The sequence below is a fragment of the Gekko japonicus genome, unplaced genomic scaffold (assembly GCF_001447785.1).
Source record: "Gekko japonicus isolate JY-2015 unplaced genomic scaffold, Gekko_japonicus_V1.1 scaffold1186, whole genome shotgun sequence".
In the NCBI taxonomy this organism is placed as follows: Eukaryota; Metazoa; Chordata; class Lepidosauria; order Squamata; family Gekkonidae; genus Gekko; species Gekko japonicus.
The window spans coordinates 38,407-58,963 of NW_015164221.1; the positions used below are offsets into that span (position 1 = coordinate 38,407).

The following is a 20,557-nucleotide window of genomic DNA, read 5'->3' on the forward strand; positions in this document are numbered from 1 at the left end:
GGTGCGGTACAATGCCATTGTGCTGCCCCAGCCAGCGTCAATATACCTTTAAGAGTAGTTGCGCCTGGGAATTGGAGTCCACAGTTAGGGGTCCCAGAAGCTTCCCTCTGACTGGCTCATTAAGAGTAATTTCCTGAGCTCAGAGGCGCAAAGATAGGAGTTTTGTTCTTTTCCGCTTCTTTGTCCATCAACCCTTACCGCAAGGAGAGGGGAAGCCCATCTCTTTTCTCACTGTCCTGTCTAGCGTGAGCTTGCAGCTGAGGCAAACGCTTTCCAGGTGTGAGTCAACGCACAGCCACTGAAGAGAGCTTAAATCATCTTTATTTAACTTCACATGCATTCAGTAGATCATTTACTCACCATCGAGGTGATAGCTGGATAGAGCGTTACATCTTTCTGATCTAGGTCAATCCTATGGCCGTGGTGAGAAAAGAGATGGGCTTCCCCTCTCCTTGCGGTAAGGGTTTGTAATGTATCCAGTCCAGACAAGTCCATAGACAAACGTCGAGCTTTGCTCCAAGAGACAATGGACTATGCAGATCCTAGCCCGCTCCAATCAGGGGGCTAGGTTCCCGGCAGAGAGCCTATGGGACTCTCGGCCACTGTAAATAACCTATAGGGAAGTATGGGTGTGTTTTGGGTGGCGGTTTCTTGGGGTATATAAGCTGGCCTGCGGGCCGGCCAAAGTCGTCTCATTCCTGATAGAATAAAGTAAGCTTTGCTGAAATCACTCTCCGTCTGCGTACTTTTCAGGGTTGATGGACAAAGAAACGGAAAAGAACAATAAAACTCTCATCTTTGCACCTCCGAGCTCAGGAAATTACTCTTAATGAGCCAGTCAGAGGGAAGCTTCTGGGGCCCCTAACTGTGGACTCCAATTCCCAGGTGCAACTACTGTTAAAGGTACATTAACGCTGTCTGGGGGCAGCACAGCCATAGAGTCCACCTCTAGAGTCCACATAGAGTGGCCATTTTCTCCAGGTGAACTGATCTCTGTCACCTACAGATCAGATGTAATTCCAGGAGATCTCCAGCCACCGGAGATGGAGAACTGGAGAAGCCTTCTACAGAGTTGTTTGACTTGTGCATCGTAGCATTGTGAGCTTTGGTTCCAGGAGAAATAATTTGCCTGAAGAAGAATTTCTCGAAACACGTAACTTTTGCCTGGGAGACGTGTTGCTTTGATGCTTGCCGCATCTCTTTTCGGAAAGCAAAACAGCCTACAGTATTGGCATTGACAACTGCTGCATCTTTCAACAGAAATCAAGATAGTCTACACAGCACTGAATCCTGTCTGCATATTCGTCCCTGTAGCTGTGGATTTTTCTACGAGATATATATTGTTCTTCAGGTTTTCGCTATCAATGTACTGTAATTAATAAGATACACTAGGGTCTTTATTGTATATTTAAGTATATGATTTAAACGAATATAGGAAGGGCATAGTAGCATATCAGAATCGTGTGTTTTGTTTTCCCACGGTTGTTTTTCCACGTTTACTCAACCATCTGGTGGCTGGCAACCCTAGCTAGATTCCCATTTGGTTCTGAAGCATTTCCTTCTTCTACACAACGGCCCAGGGGCTCGAGTGTGTTCATTAGGAAGCCCTTTTCATACCATATCCCTCTTTGAAAACTGTCCCCCCACGAACGCCCAGGACTCCATTTGTGCAAGTTACCTGGTAGAAATGGATAGACTCATCTGCAAACATCCGATTGGCAATGCTTAGCTCATAGTCCATGCTGGGCTTATTGAGTTCCTTAAGGACTTTGTTCAACACGCTGTGCACGCCTTCTGGTTTCTCACATACATAATCAGGCACCTTCAAACAGAAAAATGAATATCATAGTCAGGGCTTTTTTTGTAGAAAAAGCCCAACAGGAACTCATTAGCATAACAGGCCACACCCAACAGCAGAAACTCATTAGCCTATTAGGCCACACCCCTGACAGCACAGCTCATTAGCCTATTAGGCCATGCCCCCATGTTGCCAGAAGTGTGGTCATCCAGCCACACCCGCCTTTTGCTTCTTATTCTGTTTACTTTGCTGTCAAAACCCTGGGCTTTTTTTGTAGCAGGAACTTCTTTGCATGTTAGGCCAATCCTAATGAGTTTCTGCTGTTAGCGGTGGCCTATTATGCTAATGAGTTCCTGCTGGGCATGGCCAGCTCAGGAGCCAGCCGGAACGCCGTTCCCTGTGCGTTCCTGCCCAAAAATAGCCCTGATCATAGTACTTCATATGCGTTGATATCAAAGTCTGAGGACTGGTTGACACATACATGGTCATCACTTGAGGACTGCGACACCAAGGCTGTGTTCACACACACTAAATAATCCATTTTCAGTCCACTTTCAGTGCACTTTCCAACTGGATTTTTTACTGTGTGAACTGGCAAAATCCAGTTGGAAAGTGGATTGGAAGTGGATTATTTAGGCTGTGATCACACACACTAGATGATGCACTTTCAATCCACTTTCAGTGCACTTTCCAAATGGATTCTGCTCGTTCCATTTCGAAAGTGCACTGAAAGTGGATTGAAAGTGCATCATTTAGTGTGTGGTGATCACAGCTTAGTGTGTGCAACCGCAGCTCCTGTGACAACATGTACTGGTGAATGGGATATTACAAAGCCAAGACTGTGGGTAGAACTTCCTTAGCCCCACATTTTTTCAATTGAATTATCTGACATATTCTCCTGAAAACCACCAAATGATGACACCCCTGGGCAATTCATATCTGTGTGAATAAACACTTGAGTATCCAAGGCACAATAGATGTTTATTTTTCCTGCTTTTTGGCATCAATGTGCATGAAGGTTCAGAGTATACATGTCCCAAGGAAAGCTGGTTTGTTCTTCTACTTCTCACCTGTGCTGTGATTTTTGGTAATTCACTTCACTCTTACTCTGCTGCTTTATCACATCCCCTGTTCCACTCAGGTAACTTACCTGTTCACAAGGTGGACACCATGAAGGTTGAGGGCTCTCCTTGCTGTCCGAAGGACTAGAATGTGGGCTTGCTTCCTTATGTGTCTTAGATCCAGGATGGACCCTGTGTTTAACACTGTCAGAGTGCAAGGCCTAAAACAGAATTCATGGGAATACTGTATTCATAGGAAAGCGACACATTAAGTACAAGAACTGTTGCAGCTCAGGGGCCAACAAGCACAGCTATAATCAGGGGGGACCCTGGTTCACACCTCAGTAAGTATCCTCAAGCAAGCTACTCTCTCTCCAGTCTTCTTCTGCTCTGACATCTCCAAAGCCCTCTTCAGACGTGACATCTTTGCAAGCTGGGAGCCCACTAACCACACATACTGGTAGTGTGCGGTCACCCCAAAGCACCCAATATGCATTGTCTCCATTCTGTGTGAGGTAATGCATGGGTTTTTGGGTGGTGGTGGTGTCTGCACTTGGGAGTCATGGCGACCTCTGGTGACTGACCCCTACTGGGGGCCTGGAGGATATTCAGAGAGGTGGCTGGATAAAGCCTGCCCCTGTCCTCCCGACTTGCTATACCAAGGAGGTCTCCCATCCAAGCACTAACCACAGTCGACCCTGCTTAGCTTCTGAGATCTGACAGGATCGGGCTTGCCTGGGCTATCCAGGTCAGGGCAATGTGTGGATTTTCCATGTGTGTACAGCTTCCATACACAGGGCTCAGGGGTATGGAAACTGTACGTGCATAGAAATTGCGTGTGTTGCCCAGTTTACACAAAACAGCAACCAGACATATTAGATACATTGTAGGGACCGAGAACTGCCAATATGCCTGGCTGGCAGGTTTCCAGGTCATGTGGACCTCGTTCTGAATGCTATCCCTCATAACATAAGAAGTGCATTGAACACTGAACATTTTATGTCGATAGAGCTTTTGCTCCCTCCATTTATGTCATACTTCCAGTGTTAAGAACATAAGAACATAAGAGATGCCAATGTTGGATCAGGCCAACGGCCCATCCAGTCCAACACTCTGTGTCACACAGTGGCCAGAAATACCAGTGCCATCAGGAGGTCCACCAGTGGGGCCAGGACATTAGAAGCCCTCCCACTGTTGACCCCCCAAATCTGACAAGATCGGGCTTGCCTGGGCTATTCAGGTCAGGGCAATGCATGGATTTTCCATGTGTGTACAGCTTCCATGCACAGGGCTCAGGGGTATGGAAACTACATGCATAGAAATTGCATGTGTTGCCCAGTTTACACAAAACAGCAACCAGACATATTAGATACATTGTAGGGACCGAGAACTGCCAATATGCCTGGCTGGCAGGTTTCCAGGTCATGTGGACCTCGTTCTGAATGCTATCCCTCATAACATAAGAAGTGCATTGAACACTGAACATTTTATGTCGATAGAGCTTTTGCTCCCTCCATTTATGTCATACTTCCAGTGTTGGATACTGGTAGCTTTTTCTCCCTCTTCCATAATACTAGAACTTTGGATACTGGTAGCTTTCCCCCCCTCTCCCGTAATACTAGAACTCACTGATGAAGATGATAGGCAATAGGTTGAGGAAGACAAGATAGTACGTCTTTACTCAGTTAGTAACTAATTGATGGAATTCACTACCAGTGGACATAACGATGGCCATGAGCTTTAAATGGGGATTAGACAAAATTCATGGTAGATAGGTCCATGGCTACTAGCCATGATGAGTAAAGGGAACCTCCATATACAGAGGCAGTAAACCTCTGGATGCCAGTGTTAGGAAGGAGGGGAGGAAGGCCGTGGCCTCTATCACCAATTTGTTGGCCTTCCAGAACAACTGCTTGGCTGCTATATGAGACAGTATTCTGGACTAGATGGAAGACTGGTTTGATCCAGAAGGGCGCTTACGTACATAAATACTAAGTCTTTGTACTATTTAAAACTACTACAGTATAATATCTCCTCAATAAACAGCAACCCAGTTAATGCATGATATTTAACCATCTTCCCTGTCACAGGAATATTATTCACAATAAGCATATAATATATGAACCAGGGGCTTACAGGTTTAAGGAACATCAGGTTCTGTGGTCTTCAGACATTTCCAGGACCACAGACAGGTAACTCAGGGTCTGGGACAGAACTTAGCCTCGGGGACCTGCCCCAACAACTCCCCCCATGCTGTCAGTAGATAACATGGCTTGTTTAAAAACATGGGATATCAAAATAATTAATGTATGATATCACTTAATATGTAGTACTTAAAGATGCTAAGTTCAGTAGTAACCATAAATGTCAATTCACAAAACAGGCAAACCTACTTTAATGAAATGCAAAAGGAATATCTTCCCGTCTCAGGATATTATGAATCATTGTATTATTTATAAACATTATTTACAATTACCAGAATTAAGCAGCAGAAACAATCCCACGTTTGCATAATTCAAACCAAAGTCCTGTATTATGATAATGAAGGAGTCGTCTAGTGTTTTAAACAGGCCGGTGACCCGAATGACGTCTTCCTTGTTTTCGTTTCATCAATGAAATCAGATTTGCCTAGCAAGCTCACTTTGTGCTGACGTCCCTAGAAGCCTGCAGCCCAAGAACTAGCCGGCTAATTCAACTACAGTACATGAAGTTCAGTCCCCCCACCAACCCCCCACTGCTTCTTGGCATTCATGCCAAGGTCAGAAAAAGCAAAGGCTGAAATGGGCAGAATTCTCCTCTCAGGATTATGGTAGTTGTGATCGCACCATCGGTTAAGCAAGGCCAGTGTTTGAAACAGCCCTGCGTTAACAGCAAAGACTTACAATGAACTAGTACAGCTGAAAGTCATGTTAGCAGGAAGTTAGATCAGTCATTGCTGTGCCTTTATACTATTAAACTCTCCGTGTGGTTTATGCTGCCACCTACCTCTCCTACCTTAGAGTTTTCTGAATACAGCGGGGATCTATGATTCAGACTTCACAGTCCTACGACCCACTAATTCTTTCCCTTGCCTGCTAAAGCTGCAGCCTTAAAAGCGCATCCCTGGGAGTAGGCCCCCCTGAATAAAATGACACTTATTTCTGAGTAGACCTGTTTAGGATTAGTCCCTGTTAGGGGTGCCAATCTCCAGGTAGGATCTGTGGATCCCCCGGAATTACAGCTCATCGCCAGACTACAAAGATCAGCTCCCCTGGAGAAAATGGACGCTTTGGAGGGTGGACTCTATGGCATTGTGCTCCACCGAGGTTCCCTGTCCTTCTCAAGCTCCATCCGCGAATCTCTAGGAGTTTTTCAGGCAACCCTACCGCACCCCCATCTCCCAATCTGGCAAGCCTAGTCCCTGTGTCCCAGTAGGGCACAGCCTGACCTCTCTCTAGGTCTATGTGAAGTCCTGCTTTCTGCTTGGATGCTCCCTTCTTCCATTTCGTGTCTCCCCCAAACATTATTCCTCAAGTCCCTGAGTTTCAGGACACTGGCAGCTCCCTCTCCGGAGCTTTATCCTATCCCTCTTCCTCATAATATATAACTGTTCCAAGCTTACGTGCTGTGAAATAATCCTCTCTGATTAGTTCCGTATTTTATCGGCTCTTTTTTTTATCAAAGCCCGTTCTCCACCTCCTTTCTGGTACCTCATCCTCAGGCCATTGATAACGCACAGCCTCCTTGGCCCTGGATCTTTGTTTCTTGCCTTCCCTACCTGTTCCCAGTCCCTTCTAACCTTCCTTTCCTTCGCACAGACTGGACCGCGGACTGCTTGGTTCCCTGAACATTCTAAGCCAACAAGCCCAGTTTGGCGATGTCTCCGCTGTCACAAACACAATACAGTACTGATTGTTTTTAAGATACCGTCGTGGAAGAAGTATGAGAGGAGGGATGAGATCCCGAGGGATCGGCACTTTCTGTCGCCTCTAAATACTCAAGGATCTCAGACTCTGAAAGTTCATCATAGTGAAGTATCTGAAATGGAATCGTAAGATAGCTGTAGTTATGGAAGCAAATATAATGACGACACCAATTTGTTGACTAGGGATGCCAGCCTCCAGGCATTGTACCCCACTGTCCTCCTTGGGCTTCACCCCCCCATCTCCAGGAGTTTCCCAACCTGGAGGTGGCAACCCTACTCCCTCATCCCCCACCAAAGGCCAAGGGGGGATTGACAATTCTAATTCGTTCATGCAATATAACAGGAGAAACTGCAAATGCCGTTCCCCAATGGAGATAAATATTCCTCTCTGCTAAAAGAAAGGTTCTGCCAAATAACCATGTTGTACTGTAGACAAGGGGCCGCGGTGGCTTAGAGGTTAAGACGCTGAGCTGCGGACTGGAAGGTCAGTAGTTCAGCAGTTCGAGACCCGAGTTGCCACATGACGGAGTGAGCTCCCGTCTCTGGCCCCAGCTCCTGCCAACCTAGCAGTTCAAAAGCAAGAACGGTGGGAAGGTAACAGCGTTCCGTGCACCTCGGCGTTTAGCCATACCAGCCACATGACCACGGAAATGTCTTCAGACAGCGCTGGCTCTTCAGCTTGGAAACAGAGATGAGCACTGCCCCCTAGAGTCAGATTCAACTAGATTTCAAGCAAGGGAAACCTTTACTACAGAATATTGTTTTATACTGAAACTGCAAACAGTGACTATAACAGAAGTTGGTTACACAACTTGATCACCCTGGGTTTGACCAAACCAGTGGCAGCCCACTGGCCACATTTCTGCCCAGCCAGATGACTAACATCCCTCCCACCGGCACCCCCACCCCATTTACCATGTCAAAAGCACTACCAGGTAGTTTACTGAGCCACAATACCTGGCTGTTGCATGGTATATGGTACTATTTGATTCGTACCTTTTCTATTTCATCTGCCGTATCAGATCTAGACCCGTAAAGGAGCAGGCCGAGGGCGGCAATGAGATTCGTAGGGCAAAACAAGATATTTTCATACTGATGTGCTCTGCCCAGCAGGCGGTAAAAGTCGAGGGCAAACTTAGCGTTGGCTTCACTGAAGGTAGTACTCATTGTGAGACCCGGGTTCTCTGCAATAACAATGAGAGGGAAAGGAAAAAGAAAAAAGGGTAGGAACAGCAGAAATAGCCAGCAGGGCTCTTTTTCAGGGTCTCAGACAGTTCAGAACAAGTTTTCAGTCCATTTCTTGCAGGTTACATCATCACTGTGGTGTATTTATTGTATACATTAAAATGGAACAATGTCCCCCCCCCCCCCACATTTGTGTGTGTTGGTTTAGTCTCATGGGGTGGAATCCCTGCTCCTGAGCTCTGTAGGTTAGTTAGAAATGCAGACTGCATGAGCTGCCTTGTCCTGGAACCAGTTGCTCCCTTCCTTGGATTACCTTGCTAAGAAATGGACGTTGTTTCGAACACACCCATCTCTGCTGTGTGAACTGAAGAGCCCCAACCTGAGTACCCGATTCCTGACTTGCAAGAAAAGAGCCACATCACATGACACCAGAAGTGAGCCTCATGTTTGCCCACCAGAGAGTCCCCAACGAGTCCTATTAAACCTTTTGCAATAGTTAAACATTCCCGAGATACGATGTGAGCTCATTTCAATATTAATACTGGCCGCAAAGAACATTGCAGCCACGAATTGGAAGATGCCAAACTCCCCTTCAATAGAAGCCCGGTACTCTAAAATCTGAGATTATACTGTTATGGACAAAATAACAGAAGACATTAGAAGATCAGAAAACCCCTTGGCTACAAATTACCTGGAGAAATAGTACTCTTTTGGAAACTTGTAGTTTTGATCGAGAAAACCTGAATTCTTTTGAAAATAACAGTAGTAAATTTATAGCCCTGTGGTAATAAAAGAGATAATGTTACAGAGAACTATATATTGACAAAACTCAGGGTTATGCAGTGAAAGCTAGTTGTTTATTTTTGTTCTACTATCATTGCATCATTATTGCGGTTTTTGTTGAAATGATTAATAAAAAACTTTTTTTAAAAAAAAGATGGGCTCCTCGGAACTTTGGTACACCTGTGCCTTGATTATTCTATCCATCTTAATGGCTGTTTTTAAAATTCATTTTTTTGAGTGTATAGGGCAGAGGGTCCCCAACAGTGTTCTCTCTAAGCTGAGTTAGTGTGAGCCAGCTCACAGTTTTTTAGCCTCTGGCTCACACATTTTTGTCTTAGCTCAGGAAGGAGGGCTCCAGAGCAAACTAATTTATGCAGGACACCCTGTGAGGTGGGTGGGGCTGAGAGAGCTCTAGCACAAACTGCTCTTTTTCAAGGACAGCTGTGACTGACCCAAGGTCACATCAGCAGGTGCAAGTGGAGGAGTGGGGAATCAAACCGGTTTCTCCCAGATTAGAGTCCACACACTTAACCACTGCACCAAACTGGCTCTCATAATAGGATGCTCTTGTCTTGCAGAAAAAGATACAACACAAAGCATATGTTGGCCCATGATGCTTTGGGTTCCACCGGCTGCACGTATGTAAAACATCCGTGTGCTGTCAAATTGCAGCCGACTTATGGTGGTGACCCCCACCACCACCACCACCACCACCGTAGGGGTTTTCAAGGCAAAAGACATTCAGAGGCAGTTTGCCACTGCCTATCTCTGTGTAGTGACCAGTGTTCCCTCTAAGCTGAGTTAGTGTGAGCTAGCTCACAGTTTTTTAGCCTCTGGCTCACACATTTTTGTCTTAGCTCAGGAAGGGATGGCTCCAGAGCAAACTAATTTATGCAGCAGCCAAAGCTCCTGCTCACAACTTTAATGCCAGTAGCTCACAAAGTAGAATTTTTGCTCACAGGGCTCTATAGCTTAGAGGGAATATTGGTAGTGACCCTGGAATTCCTTGGTGGTCTCCCATCCAAATACTATTCAGGGCCAACACTGCTTAGCTTCCGAGATCTGACAAGACTGGTTGAGCCTGGGCCGCTCAGGTCAGGACATGGGTCACTTTACTAGTTCCAAATCCACTAGGTGATCTTACGGATCAGTCCCAGGCAGGTCTTTTCAATGGGGCTTAGCCAACTTCCAAGAAAGTGCTCTTAAAACTGCAACCTTAGATGCCCTGGCCCATTTATATATGACTTGAAATTTTTGCCCTTGAACCTAACTCCACATGACATGTTGTGAGTCCTTTTCACATCTCAGAATCCCACAGATCAATCCATACTCCATACTGTCCAAACCCCAGTTTGCCAAGGCCAATGGGCTGAAGTGATGGCATAATTAAGGTTAATAATTTGCACTCCATCATTGTATCCAAACCCCCTCCGATATCAGACGAGACGGGATTTATACCCTGCCCTTCACACAGAGTCTCAGTGCGGCTTACAATCTCCTTCCCTTCCTCTCCCCACAACAGACACCCTGTGAGGTAGGTGGGGCCGAGAGAGCTCTTTTGAGAACTGCTCTTGAGAGAACAGCTCCGAAAGAACTTATGACTGACCTAAGGTCACCCAGCAGCTGCATGGGGAGGAGTGGGGAATCAAGCCCAGTTCTCCAGATTAGAGTCTGCCACTCTTAACCACTACACCAAACTGGCTTAAAACAATCAGAGCAATGCTATAACGGAAGGAAAGACCTCTGAAAGCCAGGTCTGGCACGTTGCTTGGTGTGACCAGCACTAGTCACCTTCTGGGTTGTTTTTTTTAACAAAGGAAATGGCCCCGTGATTGGAGAGGTTTTGTCCTATCTGAGAACCAGGTTGCTGGACAGAAAAGGACGCAGTACTAAACACCTCCCCACACCCATTTTTCAGCAATTTCTAGATTGTAAAGCTCACCGGGAAGCTCTGAACAAGCCCGGACATTTACCTTGCCTTCCAGCAGTCCAGCAGTGCGCAATGCACTCTCCGATGAGTCCCTGTCATTTATAAACATCACTTTCCACCCCCACTCTGTTCAAATGAACTGGTGACTAAGATCTTTAAAGCATACGAATTAATTTAAATCGACTAATCACGCCGGTGTCAGAGACATAAAGGCATGGCTAATCACGCGTGGTAATTAACTGTTTAGCATAGGGAGCAGACAGCAGGAAAAGCCGTGTTAACTGCACACAACCCATTGGCCACACCCATAGAAGTGATGGACGTCTCTCCAACCACAACATTTAAAAACCTTGTGGGAAGAGTCTCCCGGGGCAGTTCAAGCATTCAGAGCATGTAATCACAATTAATGTGGCGTCTTATGGCGGTGATTTTTGGCGGTGATATGGGGGCGCCTTCCCCCATATGTACCTCAGAGAGCGCTGCAGTCAGGGACCCAGTACCAGCTGGCTCTCCCGAACATCTAGGAGGCCAGACTAGTGACAACTAGGGCCAGGGCTTTCTTGGTGGTGGCTCCACTCTGGTGGAATGAGCTCCCAGAAGAGACCAGGGCCCTGCGGGACCTCTCACAGTTCCACAGGGCCTGTAAAACAGAGCTCTTCCACCAGGACTTTGGAGCTGCCACCACCACCACTATCACCACGAACAACAATTGATATCTACGCTGGTGGAACCCTGACCCGCTGGACCCTGAAATACTGCCTGGGCCAATCACCCTAGACAGCTGAAGAAGATCAAGGTGCTGACCAGAAAATGAGGAGATGTTTACTAGCCCTTTATTTGTTTCAGTTTTAATATTGTATTTATATGAATTGTTGTGATTTTATCGTATTGAAATTTTATTCTGTTTGTAAGCCACCCTGAGCCAGCCCTAGGCTAAGAGGATGGGATAAAAATCCAATAAATGAATGAATGAATAAATAAATAAATACTTTTTCTTTCTTTCAGGGATTTCTTTCGGCCTCACTTTACTGGCCATAGAATTTCTGCGCATCTCTGACAGAACCCAAACTGTTCGAGAGGATTCTGGTTCATAATCTGGGGCAATAAATCATGATTTATCGATGCCACTTATTCATTTCAGCATTGTGAAAGTGCAGAGCAAATCAAATATCAAAATGCAATCCCTATTAAAACAATGGAATGAATAGTAAATCGACATTATTAACATCACGACGAAAGAAGAAAATAGCAAACGACATAACCTTTAAGGCCCTCTTACTAGGCTAAAGTCTGGTGAATTCCATACGTAGTTGTTTGTTTATTTATGTATATTTTATTTATTTTGGGATTTTTATTCCGCCCTCCCCAAACGGGCTCAGGGAGGATCACAACAAATCGAGTCAAAGACTCGTTACAATAAAATCACATTAAAATCATAAAGTCGATAAACAATAAAATTGGTAGCAGCAATATAAATCTGTTGGGGCCACAAGGTGGAATCAGATGGGCCCTTTCAGCAGGCTGGGAACTAAAGCAGGGAGGCCACCTCAACCGAAGGCCTGTTTCAGGGCTTTATATAGTTCAGGGGTCAATACTGAATATGGCATTCAGCAACAGCAGCCAGCATAATAGGGTTGAATCCAACTATTTCCAGGAACATCTGCCATTTGTAAAACAAAATGTTATTTGGAGAGTTCTTTAATGTTTGAGGGCTCTTTTTTTATATTTTAAAAACTCTTTATTAGGATATCACAATAAGTAAACTTATAATTCATGTAACAAGTTATCTCATATCCTTTTTTCTTCCATATACCTCCCCCTTCTGACATTCCACAGTGCTCAAACTTTCAATTCTCTCTTAGCTCACCCCCTTTCCCAATTCTTTAATATTATATATTTATTACAGGTAACGAATCTCTTTATCTCTAAATCTATATATGTTTACACTTAATCTAAATAACCCTCCATCTTAATAATCGTCTAAGCAAAATAAATTGTTTTTAACACCCCAGTATTTCTCCATATAGTCTTTGAAGTCCTTCCAATCTGCAAAAAAGTCTTCTGCTTCTTGATTTTTAAGCTTTCTTATCATTTTGTCCATTTCAACCATAAAAAGTAACTTTTTTAACCACTCCCAAATATCAGGAGTTTTTCTTGCTTCCAACATTGAGCGTCCGTCATTCTAGCAGTTGTAACCATATACCACATTAAAGTCCATTTTACAATATTAACTTCTTCCATTCTAAGTCCCAGAAGAAACACTTCTGGTTCCTTCTTAATTTTACATTTCATGATTTTTTCCATCTCTGAATGGACCTCGGCCCAGAAACCTTTTGCTTTTTCACATGTCCACCATGCTTCATTTCTCCCTGAGGTGGTTCCCCCACCCACCCCCAAAATCAGGGCTGCATTATGACTTTCGTGGGCCCTAACCCTTTCGCCCTTGTAGGCCCCTCCCACCATAAATGTCAATATTAAAAATTATTTTTGCTGTAACTTTAACTACTTTAACAATTTGTTTTCTGTTGTAGGCAGGATTTAATAGATTTTTGTGGGCCCTAAAATTTGGGTTTTTTCATCTGATGTGAGAAAAAAAAAATTAAAACCTTTCCTTTGACCCTAAAAGTTCATTTTTTCCCTTCTGATTTTAAAAGAAATTGCCCGTCCGCCCACCCCTCAAATGAATCACAACACAAGTGATGGGTTAAATGGGGGATTTAATTTGTACGACCCACTTCGGCTCAGAGCCAGGTCCGGGATCCTTCCAGACCTTACTGATTGTGCCCCGCACACCAGTGCGTAGAGGGGAGGGAGGGTCACATTCCAGCCCACAACTGCTAAGCCTTAAGGCTCATCATATGCTCCCCCAACCCCAAAGAGGCCCCCAACTGAGTCACCCTGACTGCAAAGCCTATAAATACTGTAATGTATTCAATAGCTGCCGTTGAATGCATAACGATATGTGAACTACATAATTGACTTGCCATGTAAAGCTTCGTCCTGGGCTAGGATCCAAATCCATCCAATCACATCGCTAGCCCAGGAAGAACCAACCAATCACTGGTCAGCAAGCTCCCTGAGCGGGAACGTCCGTGATTGGTCCTTATGTATACAACCTTATTGGTTGATAATTGTATAGTAGGCGTGGCTACATTAGCCGGGAGAGTTTAAAAAGGGAACAGCTTTAATGCAAAAGCTCTTCTGGCTATCAGATGTTGATCCGTGTTGGAGTTGTGTCCGAGTTGTTGAATAAAGTTGAACCTTTGCTGAATCACACTCCGACTACTTTGTTAAGCGAGCGACTTAACAAACACCCTGCTTGAAGACCCCCCCTATCGCTGATATCTCGGGGTGCTTGCCAACTCAAAATCCCCTCAACCTGTGCTTTTCCCACCACAGAGGGGGTTAACCTCAGCTTAACTTCTTTCCCACCAACCATGAACCAATCGGTCATGCAGACCGCCCTGAAAAGCAGCTAAGCAAATGACCAACCTGTGCAGGCACGGTGGGATAAAAATCAAAATTAATAGATAATAAATAAGCCCAGTAATCCCATTGTGACCAAAAAGATGTGGCAGTAAGGACTTGACCTCAGGGTGGAGACTGCCGACCTAGTGCCCAGATCACCACCATCTAAAGGCACAACCATGGCCTGGGGAGGCACTCTTGCCAACCGACGATCATAAAGGAGGGTTAATGGCTGGCTCCAATGCACTCCACCCTTCTCCTCCAACGGAAGCCCAGTCTCCGATGTCTAGCTGGGTGCCTAAGCTGGAATTGCCAACTGTTATACTGGTGACCTCCATTCTTCTGCCACACCCTGTAAAGAAATACGCCATTGGCCAGCATGGCTGATGTCTCTCAACACCATATGCCCAGGGTCTCCCATGGCTCAATGCCAAGACCTCAGAGGAACTAGACCCTCGCCCTGTGGATGTTGAAGCCGCTCCAGTGCCAAGAAGTGGGTACCAAAGTTACCCCCTGCTAGCCATCCAGGCCACCCGTGTGGCCACCCTGACCAACTTGGCCTCCCCTTGTGACAAGCAGATGTCCCCCACCAATCTAGCTAACGTCAGATCTCAAAAGCAAAGCAAGGCCGACCCTGGCAAGTACTTGCAAGAGCAACCTCCAAGGAATACCCGGGCTGGGATGCAGAGGCAGGTAATATCAACGCCACCTCTCTGAAACATCCTAGCCCCACTAGGGTTCTCCAGAAGTCGACATGACTTCCAGGCTCACAAGCAAACACAAAATACCAAAAACTAAAACTAAAACAAACCACTTCCGGTTTTAACATACAGTCTGTGGGATTGCTAGAGTGTTATGCGACTGGAAGAGATGCCATAGCAATGACACAACATCGCTCCCCTCTATTTCTCCCACTGCTGCACCAGACAGTAGTGGGGGACGGGAGGCACGGGGTGGATAGGGTTGCCGTAGGGGGTTCAGCAAAAATACTGGACACACTTCATTAAAATTTGTTGACTTGTACACATACATTAGGAGCTGCGGTGGCTCAAGTGGTTAAGACGCTGAACTGCAGGCTGTGGAAGGTCGGTAGTTCAGCAGTTCGAGACCCGGGTGCCGCATGACGGAGGGAGCTCCCGTCTCTAGTTCCAGCTCCTGCCAACCTAGCAGTTCGAAAGCAAGACATTGCAAGTAGATAAATAGGTACCACTTCGGTGGGAAGGTAACAGCGTTCCGTGTGCCTTGGTGTTTAGTCATGTCAGCCACATGACCATGGAAACGTCTTCGGACAGCGCTGGCTCTTCGGCTTTGAAACGGAGATGAGCACCACAACCCTAGAGTCGGATTCGACTGGCTTTCGAGCAAGGGAACATTTACCTTTACCTTTACACATACATTCTATATGGAAACAGGGTTACCAACTCCAGGTTGGGAAATCCCTGGATATTTGGTGGTGGAAATGTTAATGGGTCGCCGCTTAACCACGCTCCTCGACCGTGATCCCATTCTCGTCACCAACTGTTAAGTGTGAGACTCAACACAGCTAGTGAACAGTGAATCAGCTTTATTCAACATGGTCAGAAGAAATCAGAATGAGAACACGAACGAGACAAAAACACAGAGCAACAGGGTCTCTTTTAAACAGTCCGGGCTCGGGTGGCCACGCCCACATGTCAGCGAACAGCCAATAACTATTTACAGATAAAGTCCAATCAGAGTGCTTCCCTCCTGAACCTTGCGCAGCTCTGATTGGTCTATTTACAATCCTTGTGCAGACTCAAGCTTAGCATAGTTTTCAATACACAACAGGAGGACAGCCATTGGGGAGGGGAGGGACCTTGGGGGCCATGGAGTCCACCCTCCAAAGCAGCCATTTCCCCTCTCAGGGAGTCGGGAGATCAGTGGTAGTTTTAGGAGATCTCTATGGCCCATCTGAAGGTTATGGAAAAGTATATGACACTGTGGGTGCGTTCAGACACGCCGTTTCAGCCGGCATAAACTGTACCGGTTGGAACCGGTGCAGTTTATGCCAGCTGAAACGCGATCACACTCACCTCCTGTCTGCGGATCCCATCGCTGTATGCCTGTCCACACACAGCGGGCATTGGTGATTTTTGTTTTTGTTTTTTTAAACTCAGTTTGAGCATGCGCATAGGCAGCCATCCATAGAATGGCGATCTTCGCGCATGCGCAAAAAACCCAATATTACATTTAAAATTTAAAGGTAAGGACTTACCTTTAAAGTTTAAAGAGCAAAGTAGCCTCCCTGAGGTCCCGGACGCCTCCGAAACGCTAAACTAAGGCCCTTTTATTTTCTTTTTTTAAAACAAACGGCAGGGCGAAGCTTCGCCCAAGCGCATATTGCCAACCTTTAAAAAAAATGGCGGGCGAAAATCGGAAGCCTCGGGCTTCCGAATGGAAGTGGCTCTGCAACAGTGGAGAGCGATCAGACGGGGGGGTTAAGCAATTGCAACCGTTGTACTCAGGATACCACCACTTGGGGACCTAGTGGCAGAGTACAACGGTTTAAAGGGCTTTGCAACGGTTAGGGACGGAAGGCAGATGTTCTACGTGTGAACGCCGGTAAGTACACTGATTGCAACTGGCACCTATACCGTTGCAAACGCCACGTCTGAACGCACCCCGTGTGTAACAGATGTACGCACAAGGTAGATCTATTTTGTGCTTTAAAAAAAATCTATACTGTTATATAAATATTGGTGTCAGACTATTCTAACCAGAAATAACTGCCCAACAGGTTGGAGAGGGGAGGGATACTGATGGGGCAGGGGGAAGCAGCAACCCTCACCTTGAGAGTATTCATGCTTCCAGACCCTTCCTCTTCTCACACAGAACTAAGTAGAGATTTTTTGTTTGCTCGACAAATGCGCCTTATGAATGCTAAGAGCTATTATCTACATCATTACATATTCTGCACAACCACCCGGTAGGGTGGGGTAGTATTATTATCCCAGGTTGCAAATTAGAGGGAGGGCACTGAAAATGTATTATTCTAATCACAACAGCACACTAGGTTTCTAGAAGATGAAGTATGGCATGTCCAACACTACCTGGTGATTTCAAGGCTGTGGTGAGTGGGCAGTGATGCTCTGTATTCTTGGTGCATGGGGAGGGGCAGTGGGAGGGCTTCTGGAGTTCTGGACTCAGTGGTGGACCTCCTGGTGGCACCTGGGTTTGGGCCACTGTGTGACACAGTGTGTTGGACTGGATGGGCCATTGGCCTGATCCAACATGGCTTCTCTTATGTTCTTATGTTATGTTCTTATGAATCCAAATTAATTGGATCATTAAACAATGAAGGCTAATTCCTAATCAGGGTCTTTTTGAAAGAAAATGAAATCCCAGATAGACACAGGGAAATCTAATCTAAAACCTTTTTCTGGAATAAGACAAAATAGCTTCCTTTTAATTTTCCTTTCCCCTTATCCCAACCTGCCCCTTCTTTTTAACATACATACACCTGTGTGACACAGTGTGTTGGACAGGATGGGCCATTGGCCTGATCCAACATGCCTTCTCTTATGTTCTTAAATGAATAGGGTGGAATTGCTATCACATGGGTGAACCTTCCACATGGACCAGTCACATGATTGTCTCCTCTCTTGCTCCAAAGGCCTGGTTCACACACACATATACATTGCCGAAAATAAAAAGCATAGTGTTTTGAGGCAATAGGAGGAGAGGATGATGTAAGATGCCTCACTTGCAAAAGGAATTCCTGGAGGAGATAAGTTGAAGTCTTGTCTTGTATGTGATGGCTAGAGATGTTTTTTTCCTTTGTCTTTAATTTTATTCAACCCAATCAATTACAAAATTCATATACCAAACATAAGATAACAAATCTAAATATACAAATGTAGTGCATAAAGGAAATGCCAAATACTCAATATAACAAGGTTTCAATCTCTCCCAAGGCCATCAGAACTTGTTTTTTGTGGGAAGGGAAATATCTCAGGCAAGTCAATTTAATAACATCGATTTAGTCCAATCCTTCTCTCCCAAGGCCATCACAATTTATTTTTTGTGGGTAGGGAAATAATTCAGACAAGTCACTTTAATAACATTAATTTAGTCTAATCCGATAACCGTCTTGTCTGGTTGTGTGTCAGCTAAGCTGCCATGAGGGGGGAGAGCCGTTCTAATTGTTATGCATTCCTTTCCATGCGCTTCATTGCTTCACAGCTGCAACGCTTATCTGTAAGGAGGTACTGGAGGAGTGTGGTGTCTACCTTTCGTGGGATTGTTCTGGTTTCCAGCTCTGCTACCGTTAGAGACTATTCCCGTCTCCCGCGCGCGGGAGCCCATCTAATTGGGTATTGCTGGGGAGGCGCATACAAATGCCCTATAACATATTATGCGCATAGGTAGGCCGCCATTCCTAACAGTGTTCTTGTTATTGCATCTATGGCTTTTCAATAAAAGTAAAACCTTCCTGGAAGCATGTACTTTGTTGTTTTGCTGTGGATCCTAACATTGTGTTTAGACACAAAGCTTAAAAAGGGAAACCACACAGCCTCAACATTAGTAGAATAAGAGCCTGATTCTGTATTTTGAATTTTCATGGCCATTTTTTCTAAAAGGCACAAATCACATTTTTTTTGTACCAATGGTCTATATGTAGTGGTACAGAACTCTTCCATTTGGGGGCCATTACCAATTTTGCAGCAGTAGATATCAATGTCACTAGCTGTTTTTTCTCTGTCGAGATTTCCCTATCCAGCCACAAATTTAAAAGTAAATCTTCCACCTTGAATGGTATATTATAAGGAGACAATCTCACTGATTTGGGCATGTACCATTCATCAGAATTGCTGTATGAATTTACATGCCCAACAATCAGTGTTTCCTCTAAGTTGAGTTAGTGTGAGCTAGCTCACAGTTTTTTCGCCTCCGGCTCAGACATTTTTGTCTTCACTCAGCAAGGATGGCTCCAGAGCAAACTGATTCATGCAGCAGCCAAATCGCTCGCTCACACCTTTAATGCCAGTAGCTCACAAAGTGGAATTTTTGCTCACAAGACTCCACAGTTTAGAGGGAGCATTGCCACCAACTATGCCAATAGGTATTTTTTTCCCTATTCCCTACAACCACGCCAACATACCGGGGAGGAAAATGGATGTAGACGGTGCAGCCTCTGAGCCGTCAAACACCATCTAGACATCCATTTAAAGGTTACAGCTCTGATTGATAACGTTTTTGATCTCAAAGTATTAGAGCTCCAGATCGACTCCCACTGACATGTAGTGAGAGTCTCCTGGAGATCCAGATTCCGTTTTTTTAAAATGTATATTTATTGGGTTTTAAAGACAAACACTCACCACGAACACACAAAAACAAAATATAGACATACTCTACAAATACACCACCAATACTTTGTATATACAGCAACACAGCCAACTTCTTAACAAGATCATTAGAACAATTCCCAGCTAAGCACACCTTTCTATGACAACCATCTTTTAAAATTTTACTCGTTTTGTTTAGATTAATTTCAACAATTCAAAACAATATTTTCTCCAACTTCTCAGATTTTAACTAGCCACTATTAATCCCAATTCATTACTTTTCATTTCCATAATCTATTACATTCTTGCCTCAATATTATCCACTACATTTAGCCATATCCTATTATAACCAAGATTTTCCAATCTCACTTACATAAACAAAATTTAAACATTTCAGACCCCTTCACTGATCTTCCTTTTTGGTCCTATAATGCTATAGCTTGCTTTTATATATTATACATTTACTACAACTTACAAATAAATTAAAACAGGTCATAACTAGACAAATATTTCTAATACAACTACCTTTAACTATAAACATTTTTTTTTCAAATTTCTCAATCCTAATCTAAATTCTAATTACTTCAACATTCTATAAACTGTCTCTATATATACAATCAAATTAACAACTAAGAACACAATCTCTCCTTATATATAATTGAGTAAGAACATTCTATATAAACATTCTAAATTTGGCCCCTTTAGTGTTAGGCCGGAAAAACTGCCACTCAGAAGACACTGGCTGGGTTGACTGACTGCTTTGTGCAGTCCCGCCCAGCGTTCCAAGGTCTTTTGCATATGGAAGCTGATTGGACTTCACTGCATTCCACACCTCAAACTCACCCCCCTCCCCGCAAGGCAGTTGGAATGTCAGTTGCATATGGAACCTTCAAGGTCTTTTGCATATGGAAGCTGATTGGACTTCACTCCATTCCACACCTCATACTCCCCCCCCCACCGCAAGGCAGTTGGAATGTCTGGTGGTGTGTAGGTCCCAGGAACATGTTTTAAGAGCTGCCTGGGGGATTATGGACCATTCACACACTTTCAACCTTAACATACCTCATAGGGGGAGAGGAGAATGATGACAGCTGCTATCCCTAGGCAGAGGCTGGGGGGGGG

General features: G+C 44.8%; 1 protein-coding gene across 1 annotated transcript; it reads right to left on the bottom strand.

Moving 5' to 3' along the window:
• Positions 1-1,273: 1,273 nt before the first annotated feature.
• On the bottom strand, positions 1,274-10,783 carry LOC107108129. The gene is made up of 6 exons (XM_015408530.1): positions 10,705-10,783; positions 7,760-7,947; positions 6,766-6,876; positions 2,949-3,080; positions 1,679-1,822; positions 1,274-1,369 (listed from the first exon to the last, which is right to left on the bottom strand). The coding sequence occupies exons 2-6, from the start codon at positions 7,928-7,930 to the stop codon at positions 1,274-1,276; spliced, it is 654 nt and encodes a 217-aa protein (XP_015264016.1). The 5' UTR covers positions 7,931-7,947; positions 10,705-10,783.
• Positions 10,784-20,557: the final 9,774 nt, after the last annotated feature.